Below are 25,491 nucleotides of genomic sequence, written 5' to 3' on the forward strand. Positions count from 1 at the left end.
TGCCTGAATGGTTGAGTGAGAGAATGCGAGCAGTTTGTTTTTTTCAGAGAGCTGCTTGCGTGTCTGAACTGCGTGTATCGCATTGGTGGAAGTGGAAACTGAGCAGTGCCACTTCCACAGGAGGTACAGCGTGCAAACACACAGGATTTTTTTTCCTTTGGATTCTTTCTATAATGTGCATGTTCTACATACACTGTTGCTCACGATGATTGGCTCCAAGATTTGATAATGTACTTAACTCCTGCTGACTGTGCTCCTCAGCTGTGTGATAGTAGGGCTGTTCTGATCATTTCATAGAATGATAGAATGGCCTGGGTTGAAAAGGACCACAATGCTCATCCAGTTCCAGCCCCCTGCTATGTGCAGGGTCACCAGCCACCAGACCAGGCTGCCCAGAGCCACATCCAGCCTGGCCTTGAATGCCTCCAGGGATGGGGCATCCATAACCTCCTTGGGCAACCTGTGCCAGTGTGTCACCACCCTGTGTGAAAAACTTCCTCCTAATATTTAACCTAAACCTCCCCTGTCTCAGTTTAAAACCATTCCCCCTTGTCCTATCACTGTCCACCCTTGTAAACAGCCATTCCCCCTCCCTTTTATACGCTCCCTTCAAATTTTGGAAGGCTACAGTGAGGTCTCTGTGAAGCCTTCTCTTCTCCAAGCTAAACAATCCCACTTCCCTCAACCTTTCCTCATGGGAGGGGTGCTCCAGCTCTCTGATCACCTTAGTGGCCATCCTCTGGACTCATTCTAAGAGTTTTGCGTCTTTCCCATTTGTTTGGGAAACAGCAGATCTTGCTAGGCTGGTTGTTAGTTGAGTATTCTGGGTTATTTTTTGTAACCTGTTTACATACTGAAGCTTGTTCTTATTACATGTGTTTTGGCATTCTTGATGTTCATTTTACTGTGTCTTCCAGCATCACTTCTTAGTGTTGGTTGTGTTATTAACTACACCCATACTGTTTGTTTCAGTGTGGAGGTTTCATCAAAGGGCAGAGTCAATTAGAGGTCTCCTTACCTGCTGCATTTTAATGTTTTCAGTGTCTGTGGAACTCTGGTTAACTAGATTGCAAAAAGCACGTAGCTTTTCTTGTATGTTTGTTTCTGTTGGTCGTGGGGTGGGAAGTGCATGGCAGTGCCAGTTTAAGAAAGAACCTGCCATTGGAGGAGAAGTGAATGAAACCACATCCCCACCTTTGTAAGTTCATTTGGCTTTAACCTGCAACAGCAATGTTATTTTGAAGAAGTATCTAATTATTGTAAAAGGAGGTCTCACTTCAGTGTTTGTATCTTAGGGTATTGAAGGATGCATGTAGTATCAATAGGGTAACTTTATTTCAGAGTGTTGTGTTTGATTCTTACAGCACTTCTGTAAATGTAAAAATGAAACTGCCTGGACTGTAAGAGGACACACTGAGTGACTTGAAGGGGGAAAAAAAGTAGTTTCAGTTTATTTTTGTTCCTGTGAAAACTCTGTTCTCTCATTCTAAGGAGTACAGCTTCCTTACTTGAGTTGGTTGGCTAGCCTTCAGTTCAGTGGTCTTTTCTGGCTATGTACTTGCTGTTGGTAATCAGTAAATAGCATTCAGCAGCTTTGGCAACGTGTGATTTGTCTGTCAAGAAAGGCAACTAAAAACTACCATGAAAGAACATTGCTGTCTGCTTACACTCGTGTGCTTAAGATACCACATAGGTGCCATAAAGTAATATGATGTGTGGCTGCTTTTCCATTCAGAAGTTATTTATGTGTATATAAAAATGATGGCGTGCAGTACAATTCCTTCTCACTGCAGTGATTAAAACCAGCTTTTCTGTCTAATTTATTTCAGGAACCTGCTGTTTTCCTTAATCTCTTTTCACTGTGTTTCAATGAAATTAAAGGACATGAATCCAAATGAGAATCAAAGTAATTGGCTCATGTGTCAACCTAAAATAAGTGAATCTTTAGTGTATGTGTCTGTGTGTGTATGCTTGGAACATCTGACTGTGTAAAAGCAGTCACCTACTAGGTCTGTTTTGTAGTAGCACTTCCTAAGATCTGCCTTGATCTTTTTAAAAATGATGCAGCATTACCATACAGACTTCATTTACAAGCTCTTGTTGTTGCAGGATTTGAAAGCCCCACCTTTTGTAAACAAGACAACTGCTGAACCATGGTGGATTACTATGAAGTTCTGGGAGTGCAGAAGCATGCCTCAGCAGAAGACATTAAAAAAGCGTAAGTATCACTGGTATATATGGGATGTTTTAAGGAACAAATACATCCTCTTTGTTTTCAATGCTTGGGTGAATAGTCATCATCTGAGGTAATGTTCCGTGGCTGAACTGCAAACCATCTTCCCCTCCATTTGCAGAGGTGCTTAGATTTCTAAGTTATTAACAAGTATTTGGCATTCTGCCTTTTGTTTTTCCCTAAAAGTTACTGTTTACTTTACAGCAAGCTATTGGGAGGAGACGTTCCCATAGTACATGTTCCTAGTATACCAAAAATATTTGGCATTAAGACACAGTTTTGGGTGACGTAGAAATGCTGTGTTTATCTTGCCTTCTCCTGAGTGCTCTGCTTTACAATTAATCAAATTGCTAAAGTATGTGGCACTTTACTTTTTTTGTCCCTTGTATGTGCAGGGATTTGCACAAGAAAATCTGTGTCAACTCAGAATTTGAACTGTAATGCTGCATGACTGTGTGAAACGCTGCCAGTCAACATTTGAACAAGTTTAGCTTTGTTCCTATAAGTAGTTTTGAACACTTAGCCTTAAACATCCCTTTTGAGCATAGGCATTATATACGAGATAGCCATCAAACGTGCCTCTGATGTGAGATATTACCACAGTTAGTTACTAAGGTGCTCCTGAAGCTTTATCATTTCTGTCTGGATCAGAAGAGTACTCTTGATGTTTACGGTAGTTGGTTGTGGTGTAGTGTAGTTGGAGTATGGAGCGTTTAAGAAGGCCATAGCAGAAATGTTAGGGAATGTTTTTTCGCACCTGCCTTTTGTTCAGAAATTCAGGAGTAAATTTAAAAATATCTGAAGAACTCCAGTTTTAAAAAAAAAAAAAAAGTTTTTTTTGTTTTTTGTTAGCAAATCTGGGTAGACAGTTCTCTGTATACCTGCAAGATCTGTTGGTGCTATTCTAGAGGCAAGATAGAAGGCACTGGGAAATCTATAAGTACTTTAGTCCCTGAAAACTTGTTTGACACATTCTGTGTTTAGAATCATAGAATGGTTTGGTTTGGAAGGGGCTCTTAAAATCACTTGGTTCCAACCCCCTGCTGTAGGCAGGGACACCTCCCTCTCAACCAGGTTGCTCACAGCCCCATCCAGCCTGGCCTTGAATGCCTCCAGGGAGGGGGCATCCACAGCCTCGCAGGGCAACCTATTCCAGTGTCTCACCGTCCTCACAGTGTAGAATTCCTGATATCCAGTCTGTGCTTAGAGCATATTTCTTCATTTCAATATAAAATATCCTTTTGTTTCCTTCCAATTAGGTACCGTAAATTGGCATTAAAATGGCACCCTGATAAGAATCCAGAAAATAAAGAAGAAGCAGAGCAGCAATTCAAACAAGTAGCTGAGGCCTACGAAGTTCTGTCAGATGGTAGGTATTTTAAATGGGCTTTTGCACTGCAGCTCTCTGGATAGTCAGTTTAAGACCGAAAATGCTGAGGAGAAAATTCATGATGCTTTAAAAGGGGTCCCGTATCTGTCTCTGTCTGGCCGTGCACCTAGACTACTTCCTGAGGAAAGGAAGGGGGGGGGGGGGAGTTGGGGAAGCTTGCAGGTAAGACAGAATGAGCAGAAATTTTGAAACCAAAAATTCAGTATCTTTCTTGATGAGTAACACAGACAATTTCCTTTTGGAAGCTAAGATCCACTTTTGTCTAAGGAGGTCAAACCAATATTACCATAAATACAGGGGAAGTGTTAATTGAAATCAGTTGCTTAGCCTGACCTGTGTGGTGGAGGAATTCACTTTCTAGTTCACCTGTGTCTTAATGCTGCTTTTCAAGCAAAAACTTCTGCGAATGTCTTGGCTGAAGCAGTCTGAATCATAATGAAGTGATTTAAGCAACTCTGATTATTTTCCTCTATAATTGACTGCATCTGTCTGTACTCTATTTCTGAAGTGTCCTTGATTTCACCTGGAACCAGTGAGTGAGTGGGAAAGCTCTATTTAAAGTAGCAGCAGGATCTAGATTACCTTTCAGAATTTGGCCTGGTTTAGCTGTCTTGTACACCCTGTGTCTTCGATTTGATTTTGATTCTTAATTGCCATGATGGAAATAAAACTGAATTTATGAACTTTCGTCTTCTAGAGTAGCTTCACCTTCTTAAGTAAATTCTTTGAGTAAGATGAAAGTAGGATACTGGTCTGGGTGGCATGTAGGTCTTTAGATTCTTTGGAAACAATACATTCCTGGAATTCTAGAACACTTTCTGAAAATATTTCCTGTTCTGGTTTTTCCCACTGGTTGAAGGCAGTCAACTGTCCTGCCAACTTAATAAAGTTTCTCACACCATTACAGGCTTGAGTGAAAAAAGTTTTTTGCAAGAAGGGTAGCTGTGTAAGGGATCACATGTGCAAAGGATGTTGAAGTGGTCTGTTCGTAGGGCACACCTGTCTTCAGGTTTCAAGAACATGAAATTTTTTTGGAAGGTGAACTTCAGGCTTCTTCAGCTCTTGGGTCTTAACTTTTCTGCTGCTTCTGACAGTCTGTTCTGTGTCCATTTTTAATTGATGGAAGTAGATTAACTTCCTTTATTTGTGTTCTAAAAAGGCAAAGCCTATTGAACTAGGCTTTGTTCTGTGTGCGTATATATATGTGTACCTATTGCAAGGTTGCATCATTTCTAAATGATAGCCACTATGTAAAACTGGATTTCTGTGGCCAGGAGGAAGTATTTTGCTCCTCAGTAGCTGGTTGAGGTATCAGCGTTTTCTTTCAGTTATGCCATTTGAATTTCAAAAGCATCTTCCACTGAAAATATTACAGTGGGAATAACACATTAACATGAAGAGTCTGAAATCAGATGTCCTGACTGATACCTCAAGCAGTATCAGCAAAATACTCTCAGATTTTCCTCCACTGCCAGCAGTGTATCTTATGTAGTAATGTGGAATTAACTTGCTTTCTCTCCAGTTCTTGTGGATACTGGGGTGCTGGTCTGCAGTGAAGTGAAGAGCATTCCATGTCTTCTTAAACAAGAGAGAGCAAGCAGTTTGAGTCAAATCCTTTCTTAGAATTTTTTCTGTTTTTTTTTTTTTTTTTTTTTTAATACAACTTTTTGGTCTCCTTCTTAAAATAAAGTGGCTATAATTGAGTTTATAGTCACACAAAATCCTCTTCTTCCTTTCTTACCACTTTCTCACAGTGAACTTGGCCTTGCACAATAAAAGGCAAAGATCTGCAGCAAGGGGTGTTCCAGTTGAACAGAGGGAATAAAATATTTACAATGAAAATCCTTCAGCATAAGGGACAGTTTGTCAAGAGAGCTTGTGGAATCTTCTTTCTTGCAGAAAGGTGACCTGGGCTTTATCTTAAGTTTCAACCAACTTAGAGGGTTGAATCCCAGAGCTTTTCAGCCAAAAGCTTTCCGTGGTAGCTATGGAAGATGGGTATTCTTTTGAGATTTATTCATATATGACAGTATTTTTTTTTTCTAGTACAGGGGGCCCTAAGGTTTTATATCTACATGGTAGTAAGTGTGAAATGACTTGTCTGCTCTTTCTGAACCTAAACTGCTTTGATAGCCCTCAAGAAAAATTTTTACTGGTTTCTTGTCAGAACTTTCTTAAATAAACTAGCTTTGAGTAGAAGTTTAGCTGAAAAGACCAGCTAAGTGTTTTTTAATTGTTATTAATTTTTTTTAACAATTTATTGTGTTTAATTACTGATACAGTGTACAACTTTTTCTTGTAGCTAAAAAACGTGACATCTATGACAGATTTGGAAAAGAAGGCTTAATAAATGGAGGTGGAGGTATGTTGTCAATTGGCAGTTCTTTCTTTGTTCTGCTGAAAAGCCATTTTCCGCTGCTTTTGTAAAGGAGAGTCCAGGATTGCCTGTACTGGGGCCTAAAGTATGCAGTGGTTATTATGTTTTATGATTTGTCTGCTGGTATCTGGAAAAAGAAAATAGAATTAATTGAATTAGTATCAATTAGGAATTAAGCATTAAGTGTATTTACTTTGTGGGATACCTGGGAGGGTGATAGAAATAATAGGAATTTTAGTATATGCTTTTTTTTTTTAAAATGCCTGAAAGGCTGCAGTGGCTTGAACTTTACTGGTAGTGCAAGTGTGTGAGGGTGACTGAAATTCAACTTGTTTTTTGCAGGTGGCAGTCACGTTGATAATCCATTTGGGTTTGGATTTACATTCCGTAACCCAGATGATGTCTTTAGGGAGTTTTTTGGTGGAAGGGACCCTTTTTCATTTGAATTCTTCGGTAAGTAATCTACTTGTTTTAGTTACGTCCATCTCTGCTGTGATTCATTTCAATCCTATAGAACGTGCTTAGCTAAAACAGCTCTATGAGAAGTAGCTCTGAAAATGGGTGGTAAGCAATTCTGTATTAAAATGTCTGTAACAGCCTTTTTTCTCAGTTGATGTGATAGTAGAGGGTAAGTTTAGATTACCTGCTCACGTTTGTCAGAAGGCATGGCATAAAAAAAAATTTCTGGCAGCTCTGTCTCTGTAGGTTGGAAGGAAATAACATTGGACAGAAGAAGTATACACTGGAATTCTCCGTGGACTTTGTCTGCTGAATTTGACCTCTTGGTGATCTGTAAATATTTAATGTAATTTGGAGAGCTTCTAAACTGACTAGGTTACTTTAAACTGTTACAGCATGTCTCCCAGCATGAACTGGTATACCACAAATGATTTTCTGGTGACAAGATAAAAACAGCTGCATGCATCAGCTAGAGAATCTTCCAGGTTTATGTCACTTGTTTGCTTGGGGGAGCTCTGTAAGTGCAGATATCTACAGATATCTAGATATCTGCAGATATCAGTGCAGATATCTACAGGTATCTAGATAACTTAGGTATCTCCTGAAGTCTGTGCTTAGCTTAGGTATAGGAAGCAGTGTGTGACAGAATTGTTAAACTGATCTTACCATGTGCTGATGCTCATTTGCCATTGTGGTTTTACTTGCTCAAGTGCATGAGGATCTTCTCAGAAGTGGCAGAATTCTAATTCAGCATCTCAGTGTATGTTCTGCTGCGTGAGTTGTGAGCTATAAAGGAGATCAGATCCTATGCTCAGTATAGACTCTATGCTGTATGGGCTAGAAAATAAAACCCAGGCACTAGAGCAGATCACTACCCTTCAGTTATTAGGAGCTAGGCAGGATGCTTCAGAGCATGTCAAACAGCATTAGATACCTGTGTGTCTCTAGCACATAAATCCTGCAAGGAGTAGTGCTCTTCTGCGTGGTCAGATGTGTTAAGCTGCTCCAGATAGGTGTCCTCTCTGCACTTCGGCTGAGAGAAGTCTGTCTCATTCTACATAGATAATGAACTTGGTAGCTCTCACGTGTGTTAGCTTGTTTTATCAGTGTGCCTTCTGAGATTCAAAACTCTAATTGTACCTTTGATTTCCAACAGTGAAAATCTCACTTTATTACGTGGCTAACTAGGCAGACATTTTTGTCAAGGAGAAACTCAACTGGATAGCTGTCTGTTATACAACAGAGAATTACTGCAAGTTGACTTGTGCAGTACTGGGTACTTAAACAGTAGGTGAATGTTCTGGAGAAGTGTGGTGAATTACTCTTAAGTCTAAAGAGTCATCATGTGGAAGACTGTGTGCAGTAATCCTTGCAAAATGTATTTTATATGAAATGTATTTTAGGATGTTGTTTCAAAAATGGCATAGCTTCATGAAGCTTTTTATCAAAAGCATAGTGGTAAGTGACTGTTGAGTGGTTGGAGCCAAGGGAAGATGAGATAGAAATTTCTGGATAAGTTATCCAGAAATGGCAAGTTCAAATTCAAAAGCTTTTTTTTTTTTTTTTTACTACATTTAGATGCAGTCTTGCCAGGGCATGAGAGTAAGATCATGGTTTTAATCCACGTGTAATCCCATCTTGTGATAATGTTATGATGATTAGATAGTCTAAGGCAAAGTAAATTTGTTAGTCAGATTACTAAAGCTGCAAATGGAAGAGGCTTTCAATTAAAGCTGTCTTGTGTAATGTTGTCCTCTTCGTAATTAAACTTTTTGTTGACACAGATTTGCAATTTTTGGTATATGTGAAGTTCAGAGCTTTGTGTGTTCATTGCTTTGGTATGGAAGCGTGCAACAATTATTCATGGGATGGTCTGGGTCTTACTATCAGTGATGTTTCAGAAATATCCTTATAGATTTAAAGGCAGCATTTCCATTGCAGGAATCATCTCGCCCCACCAGCATTATCGCACAGTTGGAAGTAATGGCAGTGGCTCCATACAGACTGTGCTGTTGAAGAGGCCACGCTCCAAACTCTTCTCTGTCTCTTACAATTGGAATCTTTGACTGATGTCCCCCTAGATGCATTGAGGGGCTGTTTGATGGCACACTGGCCTAAGAGGAGGTCGCAGGCATGCCTTCTTTCCCCTACCTTTAGTTAATTGTATTAATTGTGTGCATCTCTGAGCTGGTTCAGCTTACTGGTCTCCAAAATTGTTTTTTTTCCTTGGATGTCTAGCAGGTTAAATTTGTCTTTAAGAGGACAAGTGCTGGGCATGGCACAAGGCAAGCAGGTCATACAGTGGTAGTAGAAGAATCCTTCATTTTTAAGGTATGCCTGAGTATACCTTGGACGTGATAATCTTTAAGGTCATTTCCAACCTGAGTGACTTTATGATTCTATGATTTGCACAGTAATCTACATCTATATAATTATGGTTTAGATGAAATTAAAAGGTAATGTTCTCAGTCTCTTTTATGTAGGAAATTGCTAATCCAGAATCACTGCTATGTATCTTTAGAAAGACTTTTCAAATGCTATGACAGTTCTGCTGGTAAGCTTTCGTAAGTAAGTGGGGCAAGCATCTGTTTGACATTTCATTTATGGAATATGCAATTATAAGACTGTGGTGAAATATACTAGACAGGTGAATCAGCACTGTTTGCAACAGCATCTTCGTGGCTCTTCTGATCTCTTCATCAAGAGATCAACTGGAGTATACCTTATAATTAAGGATGAAATTATTTCCTTGAGAAATGCCTATAGGTTCTGCAGCTTGTGAAGTTCTGATGGTATACTTTATTGTGTCTTGGGTTCTCTCCAAAACTATAGTGTAAGCTCTGTGTGTATTTTCTGTGAATCTGCATCTTTGAGACCTTTTTCGAATAGGAGACAAGATAGAAACATCTACTCCAGTAATTTCATTTTATTGTACGTGTTATAACCCTACATAAACCTGTATCCCTTTGCGTGCTGTTCTGACCTGCATTTATTACACTGATGATTCTGATATGGTCCGTTCAGTCAGTGTGCTTTGATACAAAGAGTTCAAGGCAGGCTTTGTCTTTGCTTGCTGAAACAATACAGACTGTGATACTGAATACAGTTCAGTTAGACTGCTTCCTTCTGTAAGGGCCATGCAGCTTTTCGACATCACTGTGCTCAGTGCCTTGCAGTTATGGTGTCATCCTTCTGTTTCTGCAGTACAGGTGTTGAGCTTTTCCTCACTATCATATTTTGGCAGAGGCAGCAGTGCGGCTTCCCTTGCAGTGAACAAAAGGAAAGAAGGTTTACTGGTTGGGCAGGTAGTCCAAGGGGTGGTGACTGAGCAGTGATCCTGTTTTCACAGTGACCCTTTACATACTTACCTGTAACACTGTCAAAGCCTCTGGCTGAAGCAGTTCGTGCATGTGAGAACACTTGCTAGCACTGTGACTATAAAATTCTTTGGAGGTGAGCAATGGCACAGCACTGGGATAACCTTCACTGTGTGATGAAGGTTAACATGGCAGTACTGTTGGCAGCATGCTCCTGTGCTCCTTTGGACCTTTGGGTGCTCGTTCCAGCTCCCCTCCTTGTAGCAGTGTAGTTGCTTTTACAGCTGCATTGGGAGCCACCACAGAAAACAAATGTGGTGGAACTTCCATCAGGCTGAGCAGTGAGTGATCTGATTGCCCCAGCTGTGATAATGTCATGGTAGAAGTGACTGCAGTAGGAAATGTGATGCTTTTAGTTTTACTTTTGATGAAGGTTTGAGCTGATGTCATAAGTTGACTTCATTGAAAGTCATGAAGTAAAGCTGGATTGTGGACGAGTGCAGGTACTCAGCTGCACTCCCTTATTCCCTTCCTCCGCTGTATTGTGCTTTCCTGCCTGCTTGCTTTCAGATACTCCAGTCTTGCCAATGCTGAGTCAGGTTAGCTCATGGATGCAGGAGAAAGTTAACAATACAAACATTGTTTTCTTTTGGATCAGTGAGTTAATGCCACTTGTCATACAGTTCTGTGATCATGGGACAGGACAGGAGAGAAAAAAGGAACTCATGTTTTCTAGTATTCTGCAAGTGGATCATGCTGCTGACAGTGAGAAAGTCCTGTGTGTTTGTGTTACAGCTGAGAACTGAGGGTGAGGAGGAGATCATGACCTACTTCATTTTGAGCTGCAGGGAGATTTTCAGTGGTGGTGGTTGTTTGGTTTGTTTTGAGGCGAAATTATTTTCCACATGATAAAGTGGGGTTCTGCTGTGCACCAGTGACTGCTATAATGATTTGCCCAGATGAACAGGACAGTTGCTTTCGAATTAACAGATCTTTTCTGAAAGAAGTAAATTCTTTTAGGAACACATTACTTCTAACGTCAGAATTTTCAGATGGGTTTGTTAACGTGTAGTCTTCTGTTGCTGGAGGTTGTGTGTCCCTTCCTACCTATATGGTAACTTGGCTTTATGTAACTGCAGTCTTTCCACCTAACAGCAGCATGAGTCCCAGAGCCCTTTGTTGTTTCACTTTTTCCTAACAGTTTACCATGAATTCTTTGCTTAAGCATTTACTTTTCTTCCCAGTGTCTCTGTGTCATCCCATGCCACTGATCCAGTAGAAAGCTCTCCCTGTCTTCCTGAACCTCTCACCTTTTGATTCTTCCTGTTCTCATGGTTCCACAAGTTTGATGTCAGCAGTGTGCTGACCATTTCTTTTGGAGCTGCACATGATAGTTTGTCATCTCATAAGCTTCTGGTATGAGCCTCATTAAAATGAACAATATTCAGTAGTACCTTAAGGTCCAGCGTTTTGGTTTTAGGATGTTTGTCAATTGCACAGTATGTTGCTTTCTGTTTTTAGGAGGGTCTTTACTTGTGGTTGTTTTTTGGGGACATTCTGGAAAAGCTGTCTCTATGGAAAGGTCATATCATTCATTGAAAAGTTCTGCTAAATCATAAAAATAGACCTACCAGGCTGAAATGTTATTATTTTGCTGAGTGGGACTATTCATCATCCTGATTTATGGTCTGAAAGCATAAACAGTGCCTGAGCAGTTGCGAGGTTGCTGTATGAATGTGTATGTGGTGGAGGATACAACAAATGATCGTGCAGAAGCCTCCTGCTGCTTTCACTTCTCAGTGTTTCTGGCATTTTTTTCTGTGTACTGTACTAGAATGGCTGTCAGCACAGTCATGAAAAGAGAATATTGCCTTGGAAAAGCTCCCCATCTCCCTGCCTCTGAGTTGTGTTGCTGAGGATTCAGCAGTCAGTTGCAGTCTGGTTTGAGCGTCTCATTTATTGGCATGAATTACTGGCAGAACATCGGAGGATTATTAGCAGAACTGCAAACTGGAATCACCTGAGGCTGGAAGTAGAGTACAGGTTTTGTTTTTTTTGTGTGTGTAGGGTTGCCAAAGGCTGATATGGAGCATACCCAAGTGTAGGTAAGGAGAGGAGCAGGCAGTAATCCGTGTACAGCTGTGTTGACAGTGGGTATATCCCATATAACCTTCATTCTGGCTGCTGCTGTGTGGGAGAGCCACTTGTGGAACAGGCTGATAGCAGGGGGGGATCTTATACTTGGAGCTTACATGGCAGGTTGTTTTGTTTCTATTCAAACCCCAGGTAACAGGAAAAATTGGGCTATGAATAGAAAGCTTAACAGTGAGAGTAATATAATATAGATCATTTGTACACGTGAGTGAATGACCTTCATAACTAACTTCTGAGTCACCCTAGCAAGAATATATTAGGCTTCAAAACAATTAACTGCAGTGGTTTAAAAAAAGCAGTTTTAAAAAGAATGGTTACAGTGCTTGTTTGGGACGTGCAAACTGTAGTTCTAGGTTCCCATATTGCTGTGCCCAAGAACTGGTTTTACTTCTAGTGTTTAAAAGATAATAACAGATTATCTTGAAGTAAAAATAGCACAGGAACACAACAGCCAAAAAGCCTGGAAACAAGGAAACTTTATCATTGCTTGGTGGTGTATGTAAGATAAAAGTTTGGTCCTGCCTTTTTATTCAATAACTGTGTAAACTAGGATTATTTTTGTTGTTCCTGGCATTTTCTACCTTCCCTGGTGGGAACATGTTCCTGGACCTTAGCTATAAGGCTTTATTTGTTCAGCCTTAAATACATTGTGACACTTCTGTAAACGAATCACGCATGCACCAGATGGTAAGTAGTAATTTTTATTACCAGATTGATTGCTTTAGAAATGTCACTAGTGAGTGAACTTGGTGATGTTGCATACATGAGCTTGGATTTTTGTGGTGGTACCAGAAGTGGGCTCATCTCCGACCTGTTGGTTGCCAATTAGTACATCAGAACAATAGTACAGTTACATCAGTTTACCTTGCTTTCGTGACCCTGCTGATGCTGTCACCAGTTTCTCCATTGCTCAGGAAGAGCTTAAGCTGACTTAGCTTTCAGTACTGAATCTCCACTTGTACAATGTGGTAAAATTGTTGGTACTGTACAGCACTCATCCTCATAGAGTTCTTTTTGGTGAGTTGAAGGTCTTGAACTTTGGAGTTCAAAATCAGAAATGTATATATTGAGTATGTGTTACGTGACTGAAATGTAAAGCTCTTTGTTTGAAGAGTGCGAGTAAAAATCCTTTTTTACATAGCCTCGTAATATCTGTATGTTAGGAAAGCTCGATTGCTTCTAAGTAAATAGGGATATTCCTGCAGAGGTGTCTATTTACATGTATAAAATTATACATAAACAAAAATGGTATTTTATGTATGTATGTAGTAGCTATCTTTAGAAAGAATCTATTGCTCTCCTAATGGGAATGGGATTGATAACTGCTGCTGATGTAACTGTGGTGTGTGCACTTGACATAGTTTTTTCCATGGTACTCTTTTTTTCACCTTTTCCTCCTGCTTGATAATGTCTGAATGCATGCTGTCCCATAATTTACTACTTAAATCTGCACCAGAATAAATGTTTAAAGTACCTTGTGTGGCAAGGGCCAAAATAAACACATAGAGCAGTTGAAATTTGAGTCATCCCTTGATTGGGCTTTTTATATTTCAGTTATTGACACAGATGTTCTGGAAGTTACTTTTCAGAGACTTCATAGTGGTGAACTGCAGTATGTGGAACAGCAGTAAGCTGTGAGCAGTATATATATCCAATATTGTTAAATTCTGAGATTTTAATTTTTCCATAGTGTTACTCCTTATTGCCATGTAGAGATCATGATAATGCATCTGAAGCGTTCTAAATCTGACAAATGCTGAGTGGGCACAGGTAAATTGATATTTATTTGCAGTTCTTTTATCGTGCTCCCCAGTCAATTATGCTGTGTGAGCATCTGAAATAAGGATACTAATGTTATAACTTTACTGCTTACTGTGCTGAGAAATGAAAGAGCATTTACAGTAAGTTTATGGTTGTTTTAATACTAAATGGCTAAAATGATAAGGAAATGAACTACTTATGATTGCAGTTCTAAATGTGAGACAGAATTTAGTCCAAAAGGACAGTGGGAGTTGCCTTTTTAGTGGATGTTTTATCTCAATAGAATCAAGCATTTCAAAGGAAGAATCTTACAACTAGAACTTTGTTTTCCTTAATTCAAAGAAGCCTTAATGATGAAATGCAGTGAGATTAACCTCTTTAAATATCTTTTGTTTTGTAGAAGATCCTTTTGAAGACTTCTTCGGGGGCAGACGAGGTCCAAGGGGAAACAGAAGCAGAGCTGGCGGATCATTTTTCTCTACCTTTGGTGGATTCCCTGCTTTTGGAAGTCCTTTTCCTTCATTTGACACAGGTAAATAAGGTAGCATTTAACAAAGGATATGGTTTTGGTTCACAAAGGATCTCGGTGTAGTAAGCAGATAAATACTTCATAAAAGTTGTCTTCTTGATTCAGGAAATTGTGAGACTGATGTTTTGGGAATGTAGTCTGCTCTCTGAAATGTCTGAATGTAAATAAAACCTTCATTACAATATTTGGTCTACTTGAAAGTAGATAAAAAGTGAACAGACCTTCAAGACCACATTGCAGTATCTTTATGGCTTGAGAATTGTTTTAGTTCTATTTGTCCTTGAGCACTGGTGTGACTGTGTTTAGTTAAGTTTTGGAAAACACCCTGGAAAGACCTTGTTTTGAAACACAATGAGTTCTAGTATGAGTTCTGGAATAGTTAACTCAAATGGTGAGGTCTGTGTCTCAGAGCTTGTGGAGAGTTTATGGTAGTCAGCATTGTTTCAAGTGTGAAGATTCTGAGTATTAGTTGAGATGTTAGCAATACAAAACTTGTGTTGTCTGCTAGCATAGGGCAACCCACTGTCTCTGTTAAAATGAAAAATCAGACTTGTTATAGCTGTTAGTTTTACCCTGAGGGGATATAAAGTTACAATGGTTGGATTCAGCTGACAGGCCTTTTCTTTAAAAGAAGACAATGCTCTGCATTTGGAACTGTGTCCATGTGGAAGAAGTCAGTGGGGCTGGAGATATAACATTCACGCTGCTGTTTAATGCCATGAGTCACTGATGCTCTGTTGATGGAGCCATCAAAGGGCGTCCTAAAGCTAGGAGGTAGTTTGAGTAGCTGATAAATTTGAAGACCACAGTCATGCAAAATTATGGCTTTAGTCAAATAATTTTCATATTAACTTTTTCCCCAATAGGTTTTACTTCATTTGGTTCTCTGGGACATGGAGGCCTTACTTCGTTCTCCTCTACGTCATTTGGTGGTAGTGGGATGGGAAACTTCAAATCAGTATCAACCTCAACTAAAATAGTTAACGGCAGAAAAATTACTACAAAGAGGTAAGAGACTTCCATGAACTACCTACAGGTATATTCTACATACATGCATATAACTATTTACGTACCAACAGCATTGGTTTGTATTGTTACTCTTGATGGTCATGAGAAAATTTGGATTTTCCTGAAAAAATAAAGGCAAAAAAGTAGTGTTGGGTTCTGTGACTCTTGGCTTTGCTGAGTTGCTTATAGTTACAGCGTGTGAAAATGGAGAAGGTAGTGTTTTTGTCTAAGCTCCTAACAGCCAAGAATTGTTCAGCCTTGTAAGGCCTGAAAATGAAGGTGTTTTCAGGTATTGCACATAGCACACCCATGGGTGATGGAGAAACTGCGTTTGGGAAAATGTAGAGTACCCTACGTTATGATCAGTACTCTTTCAACTTATTGATCAAGTAATTGAATACGATTACTGTACTTAAATATTTAAGGAAAAGAAATACCCAATGAAAATCATTTTTGCATGCCATTTTGTTTTGAATGGGAAGCCATTCCTCCATTTTTAATATGGATGTGTTTTCCTCACCGAGTTCAATTTTCAGAATTTCATATTCAACTGTGTGGTTTCTTCATTTTAGTCACGAGGGCAGAATGCCATGCTAGTTAAAATCTAGGTGTGAATTAACTGTAGGATTCAAACTTATAGCAGGAAAATTGCTTTCTGGAAATAAGCAATATCACTGATGGAATGCACATGGTTGCTGGTTACGTCTTCTGCACTGTTAATTGTGAAACCTTGCCAACTGCTGTTGTGTTAAGCGGGCAGTGCTCCGTTACACTTCATTATCTAGAAGCCTTGGTCTGGTGCAGGCTTTCAAACTGCTGATAGTGCTTTAAAATTGGTAACTGTGTGTTCTGTCCCACAGAATTGTTGAGAATGGACAAGAGAGAGTAGAAGTTGAAGAAGATGGCCAGTTAAGGTCGCTAACAATAAATGGTAAGGAGCAGCTGCTGCGCTTGGATAACAAGTAATTCAACGCACGCATTTAACAGAAATTTTAAGCTATAACAGCCACCATTTGAGGATTGACAGGAACAATTTTTGAAGATTTCAAATGAACTCAACTTTCTGTATATCCGTACTTAATCTTAAGTAGTATAAATAGCTCACCGGAGCTCGTATTTGTCATAGACTTTTGAGTTAATTGTTGGGACCACATCAATAGGACCATTTTTTGTCCTTAAAATTGTTGTAAATTTCTGTATGCACTTTTCTTTTTAACATATATGATCCAAGGTGAACCATGATCCTTCAGTAGTGCTAGGGCAAGATGTATACTAACACTAGCATGAATCTTGCTTTTTCCAACTTGTTTGAAATGTGAGCCAATAGTAGTTTAAGTCTGCTGTGAAGTTAACATTTCCAGATAAGGTTTTTAATAATTTCAACTTTTTTTTTTTAACGTTTACTAGCGAACGCTGTTAATACATTTCTGGTAATGCATTTCTGGTTTAAATAAATTAAGGATGTTTTCTAGTTGTGCATGAATGCAGACAACTTAGTAAGTTTTGACTAATGTTTAAATGTGTAATGTAAGCAAAAGGTTAACAAAAGTGAAGCCAGTGAGCTGGGTCTTTTGTCATTTGCTAAAAAAAAAAAAATTCAAAATGAATAAATGCTGATGTTTGTGGTGCATTCTTTCATGAATGGCATTTGTAACCTTCTTGTGTCTGTGTGTGATTTGGGCAACTTGGGAAAACAGTGCTTTTTCCCCACCACCTTTTTCTTCCATCTTAAGGATGAGGGCCTTTTTTTCTTCACAGATGTTTGCTTCAGTGTGACTGCAAACATATTTAATTTCTTTTCTAAACCTGCATTTGAAGCACTTGTTTTTAAGAAGCATTCGTAGGCCGACTCTCTTAACTCCATCTTTTGCTGTAATGCTTTTTTTTTCCCCTCCTCTAGGCCAAAAGCGTGTCCCTCCATTTAAAAACTAAGTTTGCTAAGGCTTCAGGTTCTGAGGCTAATTCAAAAAATAATGTATAGTGTCCAAAAATATCAGTCTTTTTTTTAAAAAAAAAAAACAAAACCAAAAGGTTTCTGAATGCTAAAATGTTTTGCACATTTTGAGAACAAACCATTGATTTGGAGAAGATTTATGCAAAACTGTCAGGGACAAATGAAAGGAAAATGTCTAGATTGAAGAACTCACTTTAGTTTTGACATTTTATCATCAACCAAACGAATGATGGTTGAGTGCCCTTCTCTCTCTATATATATGTATGTTTTTTTTCTTTTTAACTAATTGAGTAAGGTAAAATGTCAGTTTGTAGCTAAGACCAGATTTTCAAAGTTCAGCGGAAGATGACTTGATAACGTGAAGGAAGAATGCAAATAAATATTGGCATATGTTAACACCTGCCAGGCTCTGGGTAACAGCATGCTTAAATCGTGGGTGTGCAGCTTCTGTCTTTGCACAAGCTTTGAACATCTGGCCTTCACCAAGTTCTGTAGCCTGGCTTCATGTTTAGGAAAATAGCATGGTGTTTTCAGCTGATCATTTAATGCCTTCTTACTGAACATCATCTACTTTGTACTAACAAATGCATCAATTATTAAATACAACAAAGATTTGTTCATATTTGTCCTGCAAAACAGCTGGTTCAACTTCCACCTAATACCACCTATCTAAAAAACTGCTGTAATGTAATGCACGTTTAGAACAGAGCCTCTCTTAAATTTCTCTTTCTCATGTTAAGTTCAGAGAACCAAACTGATAGTGGACATTAATGTGTACTTTGATTTTGGGACTAGAGATGTTACGTCCTTTTTCAAGTTCTTCGCAGAATTCTTGTTACTTCAGTGTTGTGGGGGTTTTTTTGTGTGTATAGAAGCACAAATTCAGTCTGGAACTTAACAAACAGTGTTTTATTGATGCTGTTTTTCCTTCCTCTTGTATGTTTTCCCTTGATCCACATGATTACTAAACAAGTAATTTATTTCAAAATCTTACTTTGTTGTGCTGTCTTGAGTTCTGAAAAATGTTAATTTACATTTATAGGACATGTTCCATTAAGTTATGTAAACTGTTTAAAAAAAAAAAGCTTCAAAATTGATTAACCAACTCAAATAAAATTAGGACATTCTGGAGTTGAGTTTGAATTCCTTCCTGTCGATGCCCATTAGTTTTTATGTTGAGCAGCCAAACTTTACCTTCTGTTTTACTCTCAGTTTTTTTTAGGCTGACACTTAGAGCAGCTCAAGTTAATGAGGCAATTGTGGTAGCATGGCTGCTAGTGGCAGTTCTGTACCCACATGCTTGCCTTTGTTCTTAGAGAGATTTAAAACGTTCACTCAAGGGTAAATGGCAGATTGAAAAACTGACACTGTACGTGTGACTAAAATGCAGTGGTCTGCATCTGTTTCAGTATGTAGAATTCATTGAAACAGTACAGCTCCACAGCATTCAGCTTCATTTTTAATACGAAAATGAATCCTCATCGTATGCTTACTGTGGATCCAACTTACATTCTTCCTTCCTATTACATATTAGATATTCAGACTTTATCATTTTGCTGCTGAAATGAGTTTCTTTTCTCTGGAAAAATACATGTATTAGATTGCTCTGAAAACTTTTGTATCAGTTCTTACTAACGTGTACTTAGCATGCATGTTCAAAGCTGACACACTATGGCTCATCCAGGGCAGCAGATCTCCTTACACATATATTTTGGCCCAGGTAGCACAAAAAATAACAGCAGAAGTTCCTAATTGTAGCATATGCTACACATCACATATGCAGTGGGAAGAGAGCTGACAAAAATGGGTGTTGTATGATTAAAAGTATCATTTCTTCATACAGGAGGGATTGATTTGAATGCCTTGGGGCACCACCCAGTTTAAATCAAACCTCTTCTGGCGGTTTGGAAAAGCTAAGATGGAGTTCTTGAATCTTTGGAATCTTTGTCACTTACTCTTTCATGCCCTGCTTCAAAGTTCATTGGTAGAACGCAATAACTTTGTAATGCTTTTTCTTGGTGCAGCCTCCTTTTGGTCTGTTGTGCATGGTGGTAACTTCAGTGCAACGTGCTTTGCTTTTCCCATTGCATGGCATCTGCCCTTCCACTTTGCTTTGTTGAAAAAGCTGTGATTTTTGCCTTAGAATGCTTCACATTTTAAAATTGTTGCAGCTGTTGTAGTTCTCAGTTCTCAGAAGACCTCATCCTTTGGGAATCACAGGCATTTTTGTGGTCTTAGTGGGAGAGCTCTGCTCTGCAGAGTGAGCACGCATGGCGTTTGCAGGTCAGACTGTATCAGCTCGCGACTGAGGGCTTGTGTCTCAGATGCTGAGGGCAGGACTTGTGAAAGACTTTAAAAACTCTGAATAAGCCCAAGTATATTATGTGCTTCTCTGTCAGTATTTGTGTCTGACTGGTCCCATGCGCTTGCCTCCCTCAGTGCGGTAGCTGTAGGTGTGAGCAGAAGTGTGTCTGTGTTGCATTTCAGTGTGCTTCTGTATTCTAGACCATGACAAGGGAATTGTTTTTTGAAACCTGAACTTCCTGGATCTGTTTCTGTTCTGTCTGAAACATGAGCTTGTTTCCCATTTTGCCTTAATTTGTGAGTGTAAGAAGATGGTGCCTAGCTGTCAGTGTTGCATTTTACAATGAGTGCGTTAGAGCTGTGTGAATGCTTACAGCCAGAGAGCTTCTCTAAAGAACGCTGTATTAATATAGTGCTTTAACTTAGTGTTAGAATTCTTGTTAGCCTTCCTTGGGAAGTGTTTCAGAGGTGATTTTGGAAAACCTTTCTTTGGTCCTGGTGTTGTGAATGTCTTAGACTTACTGTAAGTCATTGTGTTCTTTCGGTGTAGTTGCGATGCAGACATCAGTAACTGGATAGTCAGTGCTACCCAGACTTTGAGAGTACTGTTTGCTCCCTCTGGTCTTGTTTACTTAGGGACTGACTTGTGCCTTCAAATTTGCTTTACGTAGTACTAAATGTAGTTTGGGTTTCCCTGTAGTTATTGCTTGTCTTCAGGTGATTAAAGCAAAAAACCTTTTCATCTCCCATTCGAAATACCTAAATGGCCCTTATGCTGCATTAGGGTTGGAACCAAGCAGAGTTACTCTTTTAGTGACACAAACTGTTACTGATGTTACTGTCAGGCAAAAAAATAAAAGTTGCACTGTGGATTCAATTTAAAATCAGTAGAAATGCATAACTTTGAGCTTTACTTAAATTAACAATTGGGGAAATACATTTTTAGAGGCTGGTGGTAACAGCTCCTAGTACTTCAGTTTGCTCTATAGCTTATCCTTCATATCAAATCAGCTGACAGCACTCTGACCTGTGTTCTTTTCAATGCAGCCAACTTCAAATGCAACTTCATAGAAAAAGGAAAAAGCCTGTAGTTGTTGACTTACCAGTACTTGAAATAAAGCCGAACTGTTTAACAGAACTGCATGTTAATTCTGAGAGAGACCAGATATTAATGATTTGTAAAGACTGCAGTAAGGATGCTGGTCTTCTACATGGTATAACAAATGGCACGTTGTGTTCAGAAGGCTTCAGCTCCTCTTCTTATTTACTGTTCAACATGAAATATGAAACCTGCGTCATGTCTTATCTGTAGGTCAATTTAAACAGATTAATGGTGTGGGTTAAGGAGTGTAGAGCCTGAGTGTCTGCGCAGAGTTCAGGTTTTGGAGCGCACATTCCTGCTGGCCAGAAGAGAGTTATTTTGGTTCTGTCTGTAACCTAGTTGCCTGAAGCTGTTAGCAAAGCAGCTAAAGATGCAAAGCAGCAGCTCTGGGATAGGATTCTTCTATCTTTGCTGTAGTCACAAGCTTGACTGAAATTTGCTCCCAGAGGGGAGGTTAGCTGGAGAAAAAAATTCGAAGCCTGCAGAATCCTTAACGCATCTGTAGAGGAGCTGAGCAGATCAGTGGCCTCTCAGTTTCTCCCCAGAAATACATGCAGTGTTTAATCATTGTAACTGATACATGGGATAAGATTAACTTGCTTATTTATCACAGGTTTATGTAACTGTCACTGTAGCCACCTCTGGCGGTTTCCATGGGCCTGTGGTTGGAAGCTGCCCTTTACTCGGAACTGAACAAAAATGAAACCATAAACTGAATCAGAATTTGTCCTGCTGTTGTGATATTTGTCTTGCTCAGCAACAGGATATTGCTTCTTATTTATGTGAAAGTACCTATTCCATAACACTTTCACGTTTGGCCTCTGTCATTTTTCTTCCACAGGGATCGAGGCTGGGAATATTTTAAAGTTGTTTTGGACTTCTGTTTGAAAGCTCAGCCTTTCCTCCAGACTGTCTTAGCTGTTCATAGGACCAAGTATTTTTTCTTCTAATAATACTAGCTCTCATCAGATTACATTTTGGTATTTTGATTTCTTTGGAAGTGCTCTGTCAGGTAGTTGCTCAGGCACGTCCCAGAATTATTCTGTTAATCTCTGCACACACATTTCTCGTGACTGCTTATGGGAAATATGATCAGATCCTTATCATCATATATGCTTAGTGTCAGTAGAATCATAGAATGGCTTGAGTTGGAAGGGACCCTAAAGATCATCAGGTTCCAACCCCCTGCTACAGAAGGGAGATTCTTAAACTCTTCTGTACAAACAGGAGGTGAGTGAACGTTTAGGGAAGCAGTAGAGAGCTATAAATTCAGTTTGTTTTGGACTCATTTGGATATTGCTGGCAAGCATGGGTAATGTTCATGCACTTCTTGGCTTGAGTCTTTAACTTAGCTACTGATCAAGGCCTAAGAGGTAGGTTTTTTCTCTCAGGAAGGTCTAAGAGAAAACAGAACAGTCATCAAATGCTTCCTTTCACAGCATAAATCCAGTTGAACTTCCATTTTTCTGGCTTGTATAGTTCAGCTATACAAAAAGAAACATCCTTGATATTCATGATGCTGCTTCGCAGTGTAACTTGCAGGGTGAAAAAACAGTAAGGGAGAAGTAAGAAACCAACTCAGCCTGTTATGGCCATAGACATAAATTCCAAAGACTTTCTCCTTTACTTGGCCTTTGCCTTACCTTGTCAGGAAAACCTGATCACAAGCTGTCACAGTGGATCGAGAAGTGGGCATTTCCCACATGTGTTCACACCTCTGTGCTGGCAGATGCTGTGTGTTAATGCAGAGGCTGCTTCTCCTGCCAGGGCAGAAACAGAAGGTACTTCTGCAGCCTGAGGATGATGTGCCAAATCCAATTTGATTCTTAAAAAAGAAATTAAAAATAATATGTATACAGGTAAGGTAGAAGTGCATATTAAATTGTGCCTTGTTTGGAAGAACATAAATGTTTGTTTGAGGCTAGGCAAATTCAAATAAGAACATGCATTTTTTAAACACATGAATGATGAACTGTTGAAGAAAGTTCTATGAGAAGTGGTTTCTCTAGCTGATGTTGTCTTGAAGTTCATCTTTAAATTATGTTTTGGCGGGAAGCAAGTGTTCAGCTTCTATATAGTACCAAAAACTCAGGAGCCTGAGGTGCAGCTTAAGATGCAAGATACAGATGTCCTTCAGACCTTTCTTCGTGGAGTCTAATTAAGATTGTCTCTTTCCCTCCCTCCCTGTTGGGTTAACATTCACGCATATAACATCTTTCTCATTTTGAGACAGTGGGTGCCTTAGTGATGAAGGAGTTGAAGGGATGGTTGGGGCTGTTGGGAAGGCTGGAGGAAGCAGTGTGCTTGGGAAGACAGGAGGCAACACGTGCATCTAGGACACAGATACTGTGTGATGAATGTTGCTCTAGAGCATCCAGTTAGGGATGTGTACATGCCATGAGCGGAATTTATGTGAGAAAGGTGTTCTGAACTGTTAAGGTAAGTTGTTGCTTTGTTGTAGTGGACAGATTGGGCGTTTAGTGACAAATGGGAAGCCTGGCCAAGGATCTCAGTGACTGTCCCAGAGAACTTGATTTGTAATTACAGTGAGCCATTGTATGCCTCCTGTTTCTTTCCAACAAAACCTTGAGAGATCCTCATTTCAGGTCCTGAGGTAAAGACTAAGAGGTTTCTTGTTAACGTAAGGTTATGACAAAGATTAATTTGTCAGAACAGACTGTTCATTCAAAATATGTAGTCAAAGCTGTAACGATTTCAAGTTTTTATTCTGTGTGTGTGTTAAATCTTTAGTGGACAGCAATACGTGTTCTGAATATGGAGTTACTGCAGTGAAAGGGGGTGGCTTTTTGTTAGTTGGAGACATTTTGGTAGTGTGCTGAATGCTTCAAAGTACATTATGTCAGAAAAAATACTTCTACAGGGAACTGCCAGAGAAGCATCTCCTACAGGGCTTCTGTGCATGAAAAAAACCTGTCTGTAGATGATTATTTGGGTTTTGAATATACCCAAAGCTGCATTTGTTAATATTCATCCTTACTCAAATTTATTTCTAAGAGAAGCTTGTGGATAGGCAAGTTCCTGGAATTCTAACTCAGCAGCATTTGGGTCATAAAACCATAAAACACATCTTGGAACAAAATCATAAGACTTAATGTTTTATCGTATAACTTAATGGCACAGTTCTGTTATTTCAAGGTCCTTCCTAACTTTCTTGGGAAGGTGCCCTGCATGGAGAGCAGTGGAACTACCAGAACTAAATCATAGTTCTTCTAAGGACAAATTAACCATGTTTCTGAGATCTCAATACTCAGCTCTTAAAATATCTTTTGTGAAGTTTTCTTTCTATACAAATTACAAAAACTCTGTTTCCTCCCTACAGATTAAATAGCAGACTCCAACGCAGGGCAGCTTCACCAACATAGCCATAGCTGTGGTAACCTGGAAATTCATTAATGGAAAAGCAAATAAGTGTACGTGCCATGCTGCTCTGCCCTTTCCTGGCTTAGGAGAAGTGCTGCACAGAAATCATTTTACACTTGAATTATGTAGCCAGTGTACACCTTGTATTTGCAGACTCTTTGTCAGCAGAAAAACCACTTCAAGACTATTGTTTTTGAAAGTGTCAGGCTGTAAATTGTTAAAGCGAAATGGTTGCATCCAACTTATCCATATTTTCCAAGGAACTTCAACGTTTTTGAGTTACGTTCCATGGAGAGCCTGTTCTGAAGTTAGGAAATGCAACCTCTTGTATGACACAAGTTCCCTCCAGTTGTGTTCAGGTATTCTTAGACAAAACAGAACAATTTAGCTAGCTAGGGAATGGGGTTGAAAACAACAAACTAGGTTATTGTCTTTTCCACTGCTTGATAGAAAGAAATATACTTCATGATACCTGTTCTTAGATTTGTGTGATGTTATGTCAATGCCAGCTAATAATGGAGGGTATATCGCTTCCATTATCTTTTGTAAGGAGGGACATCTAATCATAATCATTTGGCTGGGTAAGGAGCTGGCTGGAGGGCCGGGCACAGAGAGTGGTGGTGAATGGAGTCAAATCCAGCTGGCGACCAGTCGTGAGTGGTGTTCCGCAGGGGTCGGTGCTGGGGCCTGTCCTCTTCAATATCTTTATTGATGACCTCGATGAGGGCATCGAGTGCACCCTCAGTAAATTCGCAGATGACACCAAATTGGCTGGAAGTGTGGATCTGCCTGGGGGTAGCGAGGCCCTACAGAGGGATCTGGACAGGCTGGAGAGCTGGGCTGGAGCCAATGGGATGAGTTTCAACAAGGCCAAATGCCGGGTCCTGCACTTCGGCCACAACAACCCCAGGCGACGCTACAGGCTTGGGGCGGTGTGGCTGGAGGACTGCGTAGAGGAAATGGACCTGGGGGTATTGATTGATGCTCGGCTGAACATTGAGCTGACAGTGTGCCCAGGTGGCCAAGAAGGCCAATGGCATCCTGGCTTGCATCAGAAACAGTGTTGCAAGCAGGAGCAGAGAGGTGATTGTTCCCCTATATTCAGCACTCGTGAGGCCGCACCTCGAGTACTGTGTCCAGTTTTGGGCCCCTCACTGCAAGAAAGATATTGAGGCCCTGGAACGTGTTCAAAGGAGGGCAACGAAGCTGGTGAGGGGTCTGGAACACAGGGCTTATGAGGAGAGGCTGAAGGAGCTGGGAATGTTCAGCCTGGAGAAGAGGAAGCTCAGGGGAGACCTTATTGCTCTCTATAACTTCCTGAAGGGAGGTTGTAGTGAGCTGGGGGTCGGCCTCTTCTCTCGTGTCATTAGTGATAGGACCAGGGGGAATGGTTTCAAGCTACGGCAGGGGAGATTCAGGCTGGACATGAGGAAGTATTACTTTTCAGAAAGGGTGGTCAGGCACTGGAATGGACTGCCCAGGGAGGTGGTGGAATCACCGACCCTGGGGGTGTTCAAGGAAA

General features: G+C 39.9%; 1 protein-coding gene across 1 annotated transcript in view; it reads left to right on the top strand.

The window, feature by feature from the left end:
* Positions 1-25,491, top strand: part of DNAJB6 (DnaJ heat shock protein family (Hsp40) member B6) — a 50,616-nt gene that overhangs the window by 5,795 nt on the left and 19,330 nt on the right. The window contains exons 2-8 of the mRNA XM_048951028.1: positions 2,110-2,218; positions 3,493-3,602; positions 5,926-5,985; positions 6,343-6,453; positions 14,092-14,223; positions 15,087-15,228; positions 16,089-16,159. Of these exons, the coding sequence (XP_048806985.1) occupies positions 2,154-2,218; positions 3,493-3,602; positions 5,926-5,985; positions 6,343-6,453; positions 14,092-14,223; positions 15,087-15,228; positions 16,089-16,159 (691 nt within the window). The 5' untranslated portion in view covers positions 2,110-2,153. The remainder of the gene's footprint in view (positions 1-2,109; positions 2,219-3,492; positions 3,603-5,925; positions 5,986-6,342; positions 6,454-14,091; positions 14,224-15,086; positions 15,229-16,088; positions 16,160-25,491) is intronic.

The sequence above is a fragment of the Lagopus muta genome, chromosome 7 (assembly GCF_023343835.1).
Source record: "Lagopus muta isolate bLagMut1 chromosome 7, bLagMut1 primary, whole genome shotgun sequence".
NCBI classification, from domain to species: Eukaryota; Metazoa; Chordata; class Aves; order Galliformes; family Phasianidae; genus Lagopus; species Lagopus muta.